The sequence below is a fragment of the Eleutherodactylus coqui genome, chromosome 1 (genome assembly GCF_035609145.1).
Source record: "Eleutherodactylus coqui strain aEleCoq1 chromosome 1, aEleCoq1.hap1, whole genome shotgun sequence".
Lineage (NCBI taxonomy): Eukaryota > Metazoa > Chordata > Amphibia > Anura > Eleutherodactylidae > Eleutherodactylus > Eleutherodactylus coqui.
The window spans coordinates 81,524,257-81,540,578 of record NC_089837.1 but is presented as its reverse complement, the minus strand read 5'-3'; the positions used below and the strand labels follow the sequence as shown (position 1 = coordinate 81,540,578).

General features: G+C 44.9%; 2 protein-coding genes across 6 annotated transcripts in view; one reads left to right on the top strand and one right to left on the bottom strand.

The window, feature by feature from the left end:
- EIPR1 (EARP complex and GARP complex interacting protein 1) overlaps window positions 1-1,468 on the bottom strand; it is a 202,779-nt gene extending 201,311 nt beyond the window's left edge. Inside the window, exon 1 of the mRNA XM_066597732.1 lies at window positions 1,315-1,468. Coding sequence (XP_066453829.1) covers window positions 1,315-1,356 — 42 coding nt within the window. The 5' untranslated portion in view covers window positions 1,357-1,468. The remainder of the gene's footprint in view (window positions 1-1,314) is intronic.
- A 92-nt stretch (window positions 1,469-1,560) lies between these two features.
- Window positions 1,561-16,322, top strand: part of TRAPPC12 (trafficking protein particle complex subunit 12) — a 118,939-nt gene continuing 104,177 nt past the window's right edge. The window contains exons 1-2 of one of the 5 annotated variants that reach the window (XM_066597701.1): window positions 1,561-1,680; window positions 7,683-8,872. In XM_066597701.1, the coding sequence (XP_066453798.1) occupies window positions 1,674-1,680; window positions 7,683-8,872 (1,197 nt within the window). In that variant the 5' untranslated portion in view covers window positions 1,561-1,673. Of the gene's footprint in view, window positions 1,681-1,718; window positions 1,786-4,935; window positions 4,948-5,427; window positions 5,459-7,682; window positions 8,873-16,322 lie in introns of those variants that run through there. The other 4 variants (XM_066597708.1, XM_066597692.1, XM_066597719.1 and 1 more) reach the window with 4 other exon arrangements.

Below are 16,322 nucleotides of genomic sequence, written 5' to 3'. Positions count from 1 at the left end.
ACCCCATTGACAACAGTGACAGATGCGATGCGAGGGCACGCACAAAGATAGAGCACAAGATTCTCGCCCGTGTAAAGCCGCCCTAAAGGGACATTCCCATCTCTAACATTTATGGAATTTCCATAGGATTAGGATAGTCAATAAGTACTCCCACCCATCGGGAGAATGGGGGTCTACGGATCCCATTCATCAAATCCCAGGAGTGGCATTAAAGGCATTTACTACTGATGATCCTCAGGACAGGTCATCAATAGTTGATCATCAGGAATCCGCCGCTCGGGACCCCACCAATCAGCTGGCTTGCTGTCAGTGCGGCGGGTCAGACGGCCTCATCGGTGGTCAGAGCTAGAAGAGTAATAGATGGCTTCACTCCCATTGAGATCTGACAACAATGAGGAGCCAGGAGCGTAATGAACGGCATCGTTCCTACTGATCTAAATGGTAGTGAAGCCTTCTCTTCCGCTTCTAGCTATGCCCTGTGATGAGGACGTCCGGCCGACTGCACTCACAGAGGGCCGAATGATCAGCCGATCGACAGGGATCTGGAGCGGTGGAGCTCTGCAGAACAACTATTGATGGCCTATTCTGAGGATAGGTGATCAACAGCAAAAGTCTCGGAATACCCCTTTATGGGTGGTGTCATGTTGGTGGAGGAACCTTTGGCCAGAGGTTCTGTCGCAGATCCGGCTAAAAACATGGGGGCGTCAATGGGGTCCGTCTGGTTTCGTCCAGCGCAGGTGTGCAAGCCTCCTACGGTCTATTGGCGTTACAGAAAGCACTTTAGTCACCTTTCACTGACTTCTATGGTCAAACAGGGTTCATGGCATCCCCCTCCCAGGTCTCCAGTGGGCGAGGGGCCCACCGATCAGGCATATCCTGCTGATTTATCGGTTGGCATCTACTTGGACCCCAACTAAGCCGGAGACTAGGGGCCCCAATGCTCCATCTACAATGCGGTGTACATCACACCATGTGACATCACCTTCTTATATAATCTCACATCCACCATTGTACAGATTATATACATCAATAGTTTATAAATGTCAGTTGAATATACGCATAGACCCTACATTACACAATGCATTGAACTGCATTTGAAATTCTGCAGCCTTCAGAGCTGAAATCTCCCAGCATTCCTGGTTCACCTATTTCTGCTCTGATGATTTGCATTCTGGGTAATGTAGTCCATATACCAGACACTGCACAGCAAGGTAAAACAATATATAAATTGTGTGTGTAACACCTAATAGCATTTATAAACTGAATAGAACAGCTGGATACAACCAACATATGTAACAACAGAGGACACCACACCTGAAACTCCAGCCCGTAGATAACAGGAGCATCGTCCTCCATCCCGGTCCCACTTGTCACTGCAGTATCAACAAAAAACCCTCAGCTTTGCTTTCAGTGATGTATTTTGACTCACTACGGCTCCCGTACCAACTCATCTTCCTGTTTCCCAAGCTACTGTTTTGTATAAATAAAGTTGATTGCATTCGATTTTGCGAGTACTGCGCCTGCGCACTAAAATTCACGCATGCGTACAAGGGGCAAGTCGTGACATTGGCGCATGCGCGTTGCTCTCCCAGGGTTTGACAGCTTATTTACGCCTGCGCAGTAATTACCGGTTTCGTCTGAGTGTTGTCAGAGGCGGGCGAGACCGGTAAGGGATGTTAGGTAGGTTTGGTTCCTGTGTTTGTATGTACTGTGACGTTTTAAAAACAGCGTGTGTGTGTTCTGCTGCTAACAACACATCCGAGGTCCATTAAATGAAGTTTCCCGGTATGTTTAAATAAAGCTTCATTCATTTTGAAGCTAAAAAGCTGTATATTTCATAGATAATGTGGGCCTCATTTAACATAGCTGCCTGTGTTGCTCCTAGCAACCAATCACAGCGCAGCTTTCATTGTAGTTGAGCATTGTCAGACATTAAAGCTGTGCTCTGACTGGTTGCTATGGGCAACAAAAACAGTCTTGCTGGTTACGTCTGTGTCGGGGGGATTTGTTGCCGAGTGACCTTAGTGGACATGGCGCAGCACTAAATTTGCACTGCTTTTGATGTGAAAATTGGCGAGGAATTCACCAAATTCGTGCATTGCAAGACGCATATATCTCGCACGAATATGACCCCCATTCTTTTTTTGTTTGTTTACTTTTTGTTTTTTTTTCTCGCATTGCCCCTATTTTTAGGTGTGCCCTTGCCCTTTGCTCACAAGGGTGTCGGTGGCAGCATCGCACCACGTGCTTGGTGAGTGTGATGTGTGGTTCCCCCATTACCCCATTAAAAATAATGGGAGACATTCTACGATCCAGCTGCGGCGGGGGTTCGCTACTTTCCCGAAGTTATGCAGAGGGGTTTTGATATGAAACCGCCTCGCATCCGTGGGGTAATTTCATGTTGGCAAGCGCGATATTGGACTGTTATCCATAACCCGATATTGCACTCACCCGTGTGAAGTTGGCATAGATACACTGTTAGACCTCATGTCCACGAGCGGATCGGATTCCGCGTGGGCATGGACTCCGGCGGGGGACCCTGCATATCTTCCGGGTTATCTGTACTGCGGGTGGTCCGCACGGCTTTCCGTTGGACATGTGCATGGCAGATTCTGGAACAAAAGGTCCGCAAATCAAATCCGCATTCTTTAATTTAGTTGCGACCGCCCATGCTTCCCTGTGGGTGGCTTGAACTGCGGATCATCCGCAAATCAAGTCCGCTTGGCTTGGTCTCTGACTAGGCGAACACAATTCAGACCTGCACCGCCGCAAGGAGCGTGAGCTGCAGCCGCTGCTGGAATGGGGATTGCAGCACCCTTAGTCCACAGGCTCGCCCCAGGAGTTGTGGCGAGGCCACCTCTTCCTCAGCTCCGCCCATGACCGCCGCTTGTACTCCTTGCTCAGCATTCTCCATGTGCAGCATACACTTTCCATCAATGACCAGCCTCTAATGGGGCCAGTTACTTACCGGGCAGGCGGTAACCCTGCTTCCACAGGGGATTGTTTGCCACAGCAACTTTGCCACTACTCCAAACGCTGCAGATTATGTGTGCGGAGAGTCCAGATGGCAAACCCGTGGCAAGTCCCCCCCCCCCCCCCCCCATCCCCCTGTGTGACCATGGCCTTGTGTACTTGGTGTGGATTTTCTAGAGCTGCACTGGAAGATCTACACCAAATCCTCCAAAGCTCTAAGGCCCAATGTCCACGTGTGGAGATCCGCACCTCTTGCCGCCCATAGGGATGCATTAGTATCCGCATGGCAATTTAAAGCATGCAGATGCGATTTTATTTAGTTCCCACCCCCCCCCCCGTCATGCGGATCACACGTGCAGAAAGAAATTGCAGCATGCTCCATCTTCCTGTGGATCTCGCAGGGATGGCTTCCACTGAAGTCAATGGAAGCCGTCTGATGCGCGGCACACCGGCAGCTGACACTGCGGACGTGCCACAGATCCACGGGAAAGCAGGAGATTCAGAAACTAAGAAGAAACCACTGCGCATGGTCGGGCACGTCGGCCGGCACTCCCGGACGCATGCGCCGCACTGAAGAAAGAAGATGGATCCGGAGAGGTAAGAAACTGTCTTTTCCTCTCCATGTCCGTGGGCACACACACATACCTCTGCGGGATTCAGCAGTGGTATCCGTGCGTGCAAGTGGATATGAGGCCTTAGGGCTTATCCGTGGGCATAGGAGTAAAGCGCTGCGTTTCACCGATTTTGGGCACATTGGCTCTGCTAGAAGAGACCGCGTATGGCTGTGAGTGCGCTGCACATACCTGCGTATCACACGGACATGTGGCTATCTATTTAATTTTTTTAATTCCTCGTGTGGAAGCATTTCATGAGCTGCCTATACCAGTGTAAAGGGCTCACACTGCGTTGTACGCAGACAAATAGAGCATGCTGCGATCTATTTCTCGTGCGTATCGATACAGTGTCCACACGCGCATGTGCATGGCTAAATGAAAGTCCATTGACCACGTATCACATAACCATGCAACGCACGCATAATACATGGTGCAAACAGTCGTGTACATGAGCACTAAAATGAATGCCTAGCTGTAGCATCCAATGCACCCATCACCCGTAGGCCAAAATGGCATCCATTTAAAAAAAATGTCACAAAAAGCTTGTGAAAATTAAGTTTGTAAAGTTTTCTTCAGGCATGTACCATGGACGACTTATTCTCAGGATAGGCCATGGAAGGTCACCGCTCAGGATCCTTGCCAATCATCTGATCATCCGACTCACTGTCTGTGTAACAGAGCTGGACGTTCACATTGGGGTCAGAGCCAAAAGTGTAATAGAAGCTTCACTCTCATTGATTTCAATCCTGAAGATAAGTCATCAGTAGCGAATACCCGGAAAACCCCTTTAAGTTTAATTACTACACTCACAGTCCTGGGGATAAATAGATGATGGGAGAGAGCTCTGTATTGTCCTCTCAGCTGTATTTTGTTCTAAACTAAATAACCCCAATTTTGATGACCTCGCTGGGTATCGTAGTCCGCCTATTTCATTCATTACTTTAGTTGCCCACCTTTGTACCCACTCAAGCTCTGATATGTCCTTCTTGAGTATTGGTGCCCAAAACTGTCCACAATATTCAATGTGTGGTCTGACCAGTGACTTGTAAAAAGGAAGAACAATGTTCTCGTCATGTGCCCCTACACCTCTTTTGATGCGCCTCATGATCCGATTTTCCTTGGCAGCAGCTTCCTGACACTGGTTGCTTCAGTTGAGTTTCTATCTTTATCTGTTTAGTCGGGGCCGACTCTCGGACACTTTATTTCATTTTCCTGAGTGAATGCACTTGCAAAAAAAACTATTTAACAGATTAGCTTTTTCCTCCTCACCCCCTACAATTTTTCCCTCATTACTTTTTAAAGAGCCCACACTATCCGTTTTAATCTTTTTACAGTTTATATAGTCGAAGAACAGTTTAGGGTTAGTTTTACTCTATTTGGCAATAACTCTCTCTGTCTCCACCCTTGCTGCTTTTGTTTGCTTTTTGCATAATTTTAATTTTGCTTTTCTTATAGCTTTGTTGTACATCTTTGCTGCCTTCTTGTTTTAGTAGTTTAATCATTTCTTCTTGTTGTTTATTGCCCCCTCTACATCTTTATTGAGCCACATTGGTTTTCTTCTATTCTTAACACTAGTGCAATATGTCGCCACCGGAACTATGAGCGGAGACATGGGTTGGCTGGGCTCAGTGACAGGGAACGCCAATGTAGCACCTCAGCTGTGATCAGAACCCCCTCTGGCGCTCTGGTTGGAGTGCCTCCCGAGGACTGACAGCCCGTGTTTTGCACCCTCCTATGTCGGCGGATTGCTCTGGCCTCAGCAGCCTCTGGTCCCTCATCACCGGCGGGGAGCTTCCACAAGGTTGGCCTGTGGGGCTGTACATCTCCAGTGCTCCCCCCTGGACGAGGAACCAACATGCAGCATCAGTGGGGTAAGTGTCAGCCCGCACAAGTTCTTGCAGCAGCCGGCAGGGAGCTCCCACAAGGTTGGCATGTGGATCTCTACATGTGTGTTACTCCATCCTGCAGAAAGTGACATGCGGCATCAGTAGGGTAAAGGTCACCCCGGAGATGTTGTTTGTGCACCAGCTGGGAAGATTTCTTTACCCTGGAGGAGGAAGGGACATACGGCATTAGTCAAGTTATCCGTTCAGCCTCCACTACCATTTACTGTCCGCTCTTGTCAGTAAGCTCCCCGACACTGCATTTGCTGCTATTGGAGGATCCACTAATTAGAAGGAATGGGGGCACTGTACTATGTGCCCACCAGGGGATCTAAGGGTTTCCTGTCACTGAGCCCAGCCAACCCATGCCTCCACCCATAGTTCCTGTGGACACATATTGTACTAGTACCCACAGTAAGTATTTAAGATCCTTTTAAACATTTACCGTCTATTGTTTGTACTCTTATTTTTGAGAACATTGTCCCAGTTAATAACGTTACTCTGTTACCCCTATCTGTAATGTGTCGAATTCGAGCACCAGGAATACTGCACACTGTTCGATGATCCCTCTCTTTGTGGCAGATTGCCCTCTCTGTCCCCCTAATAGAGTCTCCTACTACGAGGACCTGTCTAGTAAGGTTGGGACATTGACACAAAAATATCGATAGTTTGTTCAGCGATAGTCGATACTATCGATTATTGTAAAATATCGGTGGAAAACTATCAATATTTCAATATATCTACTTTTTTAAATGCGGGAGTGCAGAAAGATGATTGGAGGTGAACACACTGAAAGGTCCTGCCAGCTACAAGGAAGCCAGAAGCTGGCCGCTGGACCTGACGGGATGTGAGCATGATCTCTGCGTGTTTGTAAGGCTGCGTGCCCTGCATTGTTTCAAGTTGCTGCTGAGGGACCAGCGGTCTCCATGGCAACTTGTAAACAATGCAGGGCCTGGTAACGCAAACGCAATTGTAATTGTGTTAGATGGGTCTCCTATCTTTTCTATGGGCACTGCGTTCGTATTAGACACTGAACGCATGACATGTCGCATCTCCTTTTCTGTATGCGTCTTTCGTGCGTTCAGCGCAGCCTCCATCTACATGTGGAAATGCTTTCATTTAGAAAGCATTGCCCACAGCCGTCGCGTTAGATGGAAGCGTTCAGAGCCTATGTCTAACCGGATGAACAAACGCATGTAAAGGGGCCGAAGACCCCACTTTTTCTGAGAGACGTTTTGCCTGGAGCAAACCTTATTGGGGACAAAGAGTCACCTGACACTTTCCAAAAGTTTCTAGAACTTGTTTATAAGTTCATTAGTGCCTTGAGCAAAACTACATCCTGTACAACACAAAGGAAAGGGCGGACTTTAAAGAAAGAAGATAATGGTCACTACAACACAAGACACGTCTCTTCTTTACAAAAATCGATGATCTATCACCTTAAACTATCGATGTTACCGATATATCGGACATACCAATATCGCTGTTACTGATATATCGGACATACCAATATCGCTGAAAAGTATCGCCAAAGCATTAGCGATGCATCGGTATTTCGATATATCGGTTTTCGATGTCCTAACCTTACTGTCTAGCCTGCCCCTGCGCTCCCCATCCCCTTCGTATTGGAGCAGACATCCCCCTGCTGGACAGAGTACATGTCGTGCGCTGCAGTAATGCTAATCCAGTAATGGCATCCCCCTCTTCTGCCAACTTTGCAAACACAACGATGAGTATTCTGTGCGCTTTTCAGATGAAAAAGATTCATCCGAGATCATACGGAAATAGAACACATTCATGGACAAAAAACAAACAAAGCACATCCTATGTCATTGTGCTTGTTGCCCATTCAAGTCTATGCATGCATTTAAAAAGTGCGAATGCACTCCTTTTCTTACACTGTTCATTATCAGAAACATAGATTAAGGAACAAAAAAACAGGAAGCAATTTTTTTGCTTCTTTAATGTGTGTTACAAACACTGAAAATCTCTAAAAGCCAGCAAAATCTCACAATAAATCAAATCGATTATTCTGGATCGGAAAAAAAAAACATTGTGCGCATACAGCCAAAATGAGGAAACGGATAATATAGATGTTCCATCGCTTTCTGAGACGTTTATGAAGGTCTTGCTGCTGTTTTGTTGTGCTGCTTTAGTGCCATTTCTTTTGTCAAGTCCTAAATCATGTCTTCTGCCATTTGTTTTTACACAGGAGAAATGGAGAACCCTGATACCAGCCCCGAAAATGAGCCGACTTCATCCAATAATGCAGCCGAATCAGAAGCTACTACAATCGTTGGGCTCCCACAGACTGATCCCTCTGAAGAACAAGAGGAGATTCTCCTCCAGGATGAAACCATCGACCTTGATGCAGATAACTTTGAATCTGAGGAAAATGTCACCCTTTCCGAAGACTCGGGCAACTTGCTGGACAAACTAAATGAGCAAATGATGGAAAGTGTCCTCATCTCCGACTCTCCTAACATCAGCGAAGATGATGGCGGAGATGTCGGCTGCTTACAAGACATTGTGGATGAAATAGACAGCAGCGAAACCTTAGGACTTGACCGAATAACTGCAAAAGAGTATAACGAACAAGTAGACAACACGAATGGTACGGAGCATGATATCAGCCCTGATGACTCCGGGGCAGAGACATTGACTATGACCAATGACTTTATGCAGCAGCAGGATTTACCGCTGGTAGAAGAAAGTGTAGAGTTACAAGGAGAACACAAGGAAGAACTGGTTACTCCAAGTAGCAAATCCTCTCCACCAGACGAGACCATCCCTGTCTGCACCATCTTCAGCCATTCTAATTCCCAGCAGTCCTTTTTAATCCATGACGGCTTCGAATCTCAGATGGTAAAATCCCCCAGTTTTGGAACGGAGATGAGAAATGCGGTTAAGGCTCAAACCCAAGTTGTCCAACCGAGTCCAAGCTTGAGCAACTTCTTCTCCGACAATGGCACTACCAATTCTTCAGCTGCAGACTTTTTCGACTCCTTCACCACTTCATCCACCTTTATCTCTGTCAGTAATCCAAATGCAGCCCCAGGTGCCCCTGAACATGGCTCAGCTCCCATAACCCCAGAGACCACCCAGGATCCTGTTGGCTTCTTTGTGGCGAACAAGTCCCTTGATCCAAGTGCGTCATCAGCTTCTGTGGAAGTACCCCAGTCCCCAAAGCCATTCTCGCAGATCCATAGTGTGTTTGCCGGCAGCGATGACCCCTTTGCCACAGCTCTTAACATGAGTGAGATGGACAGGAGAAATGATGCCTGGTTGCCCTCTGAGGAGACGAGGAACATACTCCTTTCTGTAGCGACTCAACAATACAACCCCGTGTTTATCGATAAGGAGAAACTGACTATGCCTGGCTTGAAATTTGATAACATTCAGGTAAGTTGTTTGGCCTGAGTGCTCGACCAGCTAAGAAACCCCCATTGATGAGCTGTAATCTGTGTAGTACCCAGCAGTAAGTGCTTCGTTGACCTGCAGGGCCACCAATGGAAAATAAATTAGTTGTCATTGAAACCAAAGAGCTGGCTGTGTCAGATCCTTGAGAGTCAAAGTCTCTCTCTTTTCAGTTTCTTTCTTGCATCTCTTAAATTGATTAACCCCTTTATTAACTCAGAGTGCCCAAATAAGTTACTTGAAAATGGACTGACGGAGATGACAATCACTCGACTATCTCTGACAATCTCTGAAATGAATGGAGCGGCAGTTCGGATACCTGACCACTTCTCCATTCATTAGCGGACATCCAGGACCCCCTTTCTTCTGATTGGTGGGGGGCTCCAGCAGTAGGGCCCCCACTGATCAGATGCTTGTCTCCTATCCAGTGGATAGGGTATAAGTTCATTAGGCAGAACAAACCATTTTTAAGGCATTTTTTTTCCAGGTTTTAGTCAAAGGGGTTGTCCAGGGCTTTAACTACTAATGACCTATCCTCAGAATAGGTCTTGAATAGTTTCAGGGGTCCTCCACCCGGGATCCCCACTGAGCAGCTGTTCGCTGTGCTAACTGTCAGGCCAGGCTCGCGCGAACGTATTTGAATTGCGTATTGCATGCGCAGTGTACGTACGTTTAATGCTCGGTGAATGGCGTCGGTGAAAGTTCATTGATTTTCACTGTTCCTTTCACACTTGCGTATATTCATTGCGTATATAATGTGTGTGTATAATGGACCCAGCATGTTCTATTTTACCACCTATTGCATGTGTACAGCCCTATTGTTTTCTATGGGTGCTTCCAGCACGAACAACAGGCCTGTTGAATAGCTGATCAGCGTGGAACCCTGCCAATCGGTGATTGGTGACCTATCCTGAGGATAACCTGATTTTGCCGCTCATTCTGGAAATTAGGGGTGCTCTGAGGTCAGAATATACCAAGGTGATCCTCGTCGGTGGGGGGACCCGACGAGTCAGTGGGGCTGCAGCCATACAACCCATCCTACTGCCTTTATTCCATGGCATCTCGTCTTTAAAGTAATTTTCCGCTTTTTATTATTGTATGTTTTTTTTTTACTCCAAAGGTTCTTGTGTTGATTGATCCCTACATAGTTACGGAGTATTGAAATGGTGCAATCAAAACTACGTAGAAACCCGCATCCGGTTTTACAGTGTTTTGCCATTGTTTCAATGTAGTAAACTCCTCCGCATCAAAAGCTAAAGTGAAAGTGCATGCGTATTCCTGATCCATTTTTTAACCTTCTCCACCGCATCATCTGAATAGTCCTTTAGGAGATCATGACCTATTGAGGCCTAGAGTTGAGAAACGTTGGTTCAGACGACACAGCCAAAGAGCTGCAGAAACACATTTTAAAGGGAACCGGTCAGAATAAAGTAGTGAAGGACCCTCCGATCCCAACGGCCCTTCACTTATGGGGTAAGGTTTACTATATTCCATGCACTTGCCTTGAAGTTGTTGCATCCGGCAAGAGATGAGTCCGGGTTATTCATGAGGCGCTGCTTACCCTGCAAAGCACAAAAGCTCAAGAAAATACATTCTTGGGCTCATGTTTAACCCCTTAGTGTGCGGCCTGTTTTTTTTTTTTTGTACCAAGGACTAAGTGATTTTCATTGCTGCATTGCAAGAATGTCCACCGGGGACACCAAGGGGACCTCAATCTCCACCCAAAGCGGAGTTCCTGCAATAATGGGGGGGGAATTTGGGCCATCTGTGCTGCTGAGTAGCATTTTTGCAAATTAGGCTCGGATAGCCCCCCTGTTCTCCTATGGTAAAACATTATTTTTTGTTTAATCCGAGGTCTTTTGTTGTTCCATATAAACTGCGAGATGGCCTGCTGCGTAGCTTTTATTTCTAGTGGATGGATGTTAATTGGGAGGCACCTAAATAGGTGGAGAAGTTGTGGAAGAACATTCCTCTGGAGTTTATGCGCCCTACCAAAGATGGGGAGCGCTGATTCCATTTTTTTGATCTCTCGTTTGAGGGTGCTAAACAGAGGCATGTAATTCCATTTATAGACTGGGTTCAAGGTGGGGGTGATTTTAATACCCAAATAAGTAATATAGTGTGGGGGCAATGGAAACCAAAATGAAGCTGGATTAGCTTTTGCATCTTTGGGGGAGTATTGGTGTACACAGCTTCTGATTTGTCTGTGTTTACTGATAGGTCGTAAACTGCCTCAAATTTGTCCAACTCAGACTTTACATTTGGGAGAGTAGTGAGGGGTCTTTTTGTCAGGAAAATATCGTGAGCGAGTAAACTTACTTTATACTCCTTCCTGCTTTGTGCAATTCCCGCTGTATTTGGATTATTCCTAATTAAGCACGCTGGAGGTTCCATTACTAGGGCTAACAATGCTGGGGAGAGGGGACACCCCTGCCTCGTGCCTCTCTGAATATGGATTGGAGGAATACAAGGATTGTAGAGCCATAGTGTAGGGTCCGTGCAGCCCCACCTTTCTAGGACTGCAAACGGATAGCTCCAGGAAAGTCTGTCTTACCCTAATATGGGCATGAAGGAATTTCCTGCCAGAATCTCATTGCATAGAAGTGTAAGGGGGGCAGTGAGAGAAGTGATACATTTTTTGTAGTACAGGGCCAGGAGCTTTGCCTAATTCTAAGTTGTTTTTTTCTTTCTCAATTCCTCCACTTCTTCCTCTGTAATTGGATTATTTAGTTGTTGAGAAGCGCTTGTTTTATACAGGACAAGTTTTAGTTTTTTATCGGTACCATTTTGAGGTACATAAGACTTTTGGAGTGCTTTTTATTACTTGTTTTGTGAGGCAAATTAAAGAAAAATGGCTATTCTGGCAATACCTTTCTAAATTTTTACGACATTGACTATGTGAGATGAATAACAAAATATTTTCATTGTCTGGGTTGCTATGAATGCTGTAATAGCTTTTATGTGAAGCTTTTTTGTTTTGTAACTTAACTATTTAAAAAGGGTTTTTGTGGGGAAAATTCTTGTTGTGCTGTGTAATTCTTCCTGCTGTCGCTCTCTCTGCTACACAGGGCTTTGAATTTCCCAGCTGTCAGCAAGTAAGTGCTGTGATTGGATCGAGCGCCAGCCAGTCACAGCCGGTGCTCAATAAGCCAATCACAGCCATTCAGTGATGTCATTTACTGGCTGTGAATGATCGAGCGCTGGCTGTGATTGGCTGGTGCTCGATCCAATCAAAGTGCTTACTTGCTGGTAGCTGGGAAATTCAAAGCCCCATTTATCAGAGAGAGCCGACAGCGAGGAGAATTACAGAGCAGCTTGCCGCACCACCGGAGAGACCATCATGGCTGCCGGCTGCAAGGTGAGTATTACATTTTTTTTTTTTTATTTTATTTTTACGTAGCTCACTGGAGTATAAGCTGAGGGGGGGGGCTTTTTCAGCATAAAAATTGTATCTATGGTAAGCATAGCAGTGTTTATAAGATGAAAAGTGTTGAAACTCAGGTTCCTAGATGAACAAAATTTAAAAAGTGAAGAAAAAATGGTAAAATTCAAATGCAAAAAACATTAAAAATAAAGTCAAAATTCCACCTTTTACTCCTCATATGTAAACGAAAAGCACACACAAAAAAAACCAAACCACCACACATTTGGTACTGCCGCATTTGTAATGTCCCACGTAAAAAAAATTAGTACAGTATATAACCCGCACAATGCAAGCCATAAAAAAAAGAATACAAAACACACGGAGAAAAGTTAATTCTGCTTCATTCATGTTACAAAAAATTAGAATAGAACGTAATTAGAGATGAGCGAACGTACTCGGATAAGCACTACTCGTCCGAGTAATGTGCCTTATCCGAGTACCTCCCCGCTCGTCCTGAAAGATTCGGGACGCGCTGCGGAGCGGGGAGCTGCAGGGGAGAGCGGGGAGGAACGGAGGGGAGATCTTTCTCTCCCGCCCGCTCTGCCCCGCTCCCCGCTGCGACTCACCTGTCAGCAGCGGAGCGCCCCCGAATCTTTCAAGACGAGTACAGCGATACTCAGATAAAGCACATTACTCGGACGAGTAGTGCTTATCCGAGTACGTTCGCTCATCTCTAAACGTAATCAAAAAGTCTTATAGATCAAAAAATACTGATATTTTAAAAGGACAACATGTCCCGCAAAAAAAGAAAATCCCCTTCACACAGCACTATTGACTAAAAAAGAAAAATGTTATGGGTCTATGAATGCGGTAATCGAAATTATATGTATATAATTGCCCCGCCCCCTCTGTTGGCCAGAGAAGAATCACTATGAGAAACCCTCTAGCCTCGCCCCCACTCTCGGGGAAGCCCCCTTACCCTGCCCCCTACCTCTCCAAATATGGGGAGATATGTAGGATATCCCCTGTAGCTCCGGCCATCTCTCAATCCTCACTATGGGGGATTCCAAGGCTGTTTTGCGATCTTCTCCCATTGATTTCAGTGGGGCCCCGGCTCCATTGAAAACAATGGGTGATGTCACAGATTTTTTTTTTTTATTGCAACGAGGCTTGAGTGAAGACATCGCAAATGAGAATGAAACCATTGAAAATCATTGCTTTCATAATCATGTGTTTTCACTCACTCTCGCATCGCTAGAAAATCTATCGCCAGTGTGCACGAGCCCTAAAACATACAATTGTTGGGATCGCCCAAGTATTAACTTCTTTTGGAACCAAAGTAAATTCCTTCTTGAAAGTCCTTTGAATATTCCAGTAATATGGAGCGGCTCCTTGGCACTGCTGCACGGAGGCGATGCCAGTTTACCCCTACGGATAAGACCATGGTCTTCCATGGACTAGCAGCAGTGAAGGCTTTGGTTGCAACATTTTGGAAAACCTCCCAGGGTTCTTGTGACGTCTAAGCTTACACCTACCTGCACGTTGGAGGATACAGGAGCAAGTATTCATGGGAGCTTTGCAAAATAGACTCTTAATTGGTGGAAGTGGATAAACCCATCACTTTATTCTTCTACTTTGTGTTAACACTACATACGCTCATTGAGTTTTAAGAACCCCATTGGAGGTATTCCATATTTGCAAGCCACCTGTTAGCTCTTTTTTTTTTTTTTTTAAATATATAATTAATAAAAAATTGAGCTCTTTATATGTAAAATTGCTTATCGGTTACAATCTTCTTTTGATGAGACTTTGTATCATTGTTTTTTTTAAATTGTGACATTCTAACAACCCGTTTTTGCTCAATAAAACTTGTTTAAAGAATAAAAAATAAAAGTGCACAGGTTCCTTAGTAAAGTCAGTAAAAATGCGTCTTGGCGGTCACGAAGGGGTTAACCCGTGAAGTGAGGTTGGCATGATCATTACGTGTCCAGATTCCCATGAAGTGAATAGAATGTTGTGTTCTCCCTCTCAATAGCTGTCATATCTGCGCTCGGCTGTGATCTAGAAGCCGGCGGTGTCTTAGTATTGTATATTAGGCGCCCTGTATGGGTCAGGCGTGCTGTAATAACGCACAGTAGTTATTATCAGTAATGCGGCGCCCATTCTCTTATTGTGTCCGGACCGTCCTGTCCTGCGCACGTCTAATAACGTCACTTATGTTGCCATTACTCTGTAATTCCTACATCTTGCAGACATCAATATTGCAGAGGCTATATTCAGCCCACGGTGAATAGTGACATGGGAGCCATGTGAGGGAGTGTGCGTGTAGAGGAATCGATCTGGCACACGTTCTTGTATTGTGTGTGGGTTGTTTTGTTTTTTTTATCAGATAATTTTTTTTTATTGATTACACATAGAACATACTGCTACTCCTCCCAAACAATACAATGAATCATAATCGCCCCCCCCCCCAAAAAACAAACAAACACTAGTTCACTTTCGCATCTCTCTCTCTTCCTCACACCTTCCAAATCCAATCAGCTTGTCTACAATACCTCAATACAACCAGCACTCGATGTGAACTAACCATTACATAGATCAGACCATCTTCCCCCAAATTTTCTCAAAATTAGCCAAACGATCTTTTTTTTTTTTTCTTTATTTATCCCCCTTTCCAAAAATCTGACTCCCCATATTTTTGCAACAAAATTCCCTACTGTTGTGGTGGGTGGGGTGCGAAGCAAGCTCCATCCAACGGGCAGCAATCACCTTTTGCTCCTTATATAATGCTCTCTGAATTCCCGGAAGAGTATGCCCATCAAACTCATTAACAATACCCAGTATTCAAGTGGTTAATAGCCGATCGTGGCTATTAACCACTTGAATCCTGCTGTCAATTCTGACAGCGGCATTTTTAAGATTCCCATAAATGATGTTCCTGTACGGCCCCCTTGCAGTGAGATCGGGGAGAGCCGTGCAGGTGTCATGGCAGCTGGGGACCTTCTAAAAAGGCCCCAGGGCTGCTTAGCAGACTGCCTATCAAGCCATCCCCGTGGGGTGGCTTGATAGACTGCCTGTCAAAAAGCAGTATAACGTAATGCTATAGCATTAAAAAAAACTTTTGCCATATTTGCAATAAAAAAATCTAAATAATAAACCAAAAATACGTGCTTGGTATCACTGCGTCCGTAAAAGTCCGATCTACCTAAGTAATGCATTATCTTCCCCGCACGGTGAACGTGGGCCAAAAAAAATAAATAAATAAATAAAGAACGCCAGAAATGCACTTTTTTGGTCATCCTATCTCCAAGAAAAAATGTAATAAAAAGCGATCAAAAAGTCAATTGTATGCAAAAATGGTACCAATGGAAACGTCAGGATATACCGCACAAAATGAGCCCTCACTCAACTATGTCGACAGAAAAATAAAGTTATTGTGTGCAGAAAATGGACACAGAAAATAATTTTAAAAAATTAAATATCTTAAAATAAAAAAAAATTAAAGTATTACAGCAAAAAAAAAAAAAAAAATCGTACTGACCCATAGAATAAAGTTATTGGGTCATTTTTGTTGCAGTTTGTGCACCGTAGAAAGATGGAGGAATGTGGTTTTTTTTTTTCCATTTCTCCACTTAGAATTTTATTTAAGTTTTTCAGTACATTATAGGGTACATTAAATAGCACCATTGAAAAATGCAACTCGTCCCGCAAAAAACAAGCCCTCATACAGCGGCGTCGATGGATAAATAAAGGAGCTACGATTTTTTTAAAAGGTAGGAGGAAAAAACGAAAATGGGGGGGGGGGGAGAAAAAAAGCTCCCTCACTAAGGGGTTAATGGAATACAATCAACTCTATGCACTAAATACAATTGACTTTCAGATAGAGTGATCATTGGCATCATACAAATCACTGCAGCCCATTTATCTTCACTAATATGGCATAAATAGTTTTCTTTAACCATTATTGCCAATTGTTGTAAATAGTAAGAAAGCATCTGTCTATATTAGTAAGATGATATACCCTTCGTAGCTCCGGAGCACCCGAAACAATTCACCATAAGCACAGATATT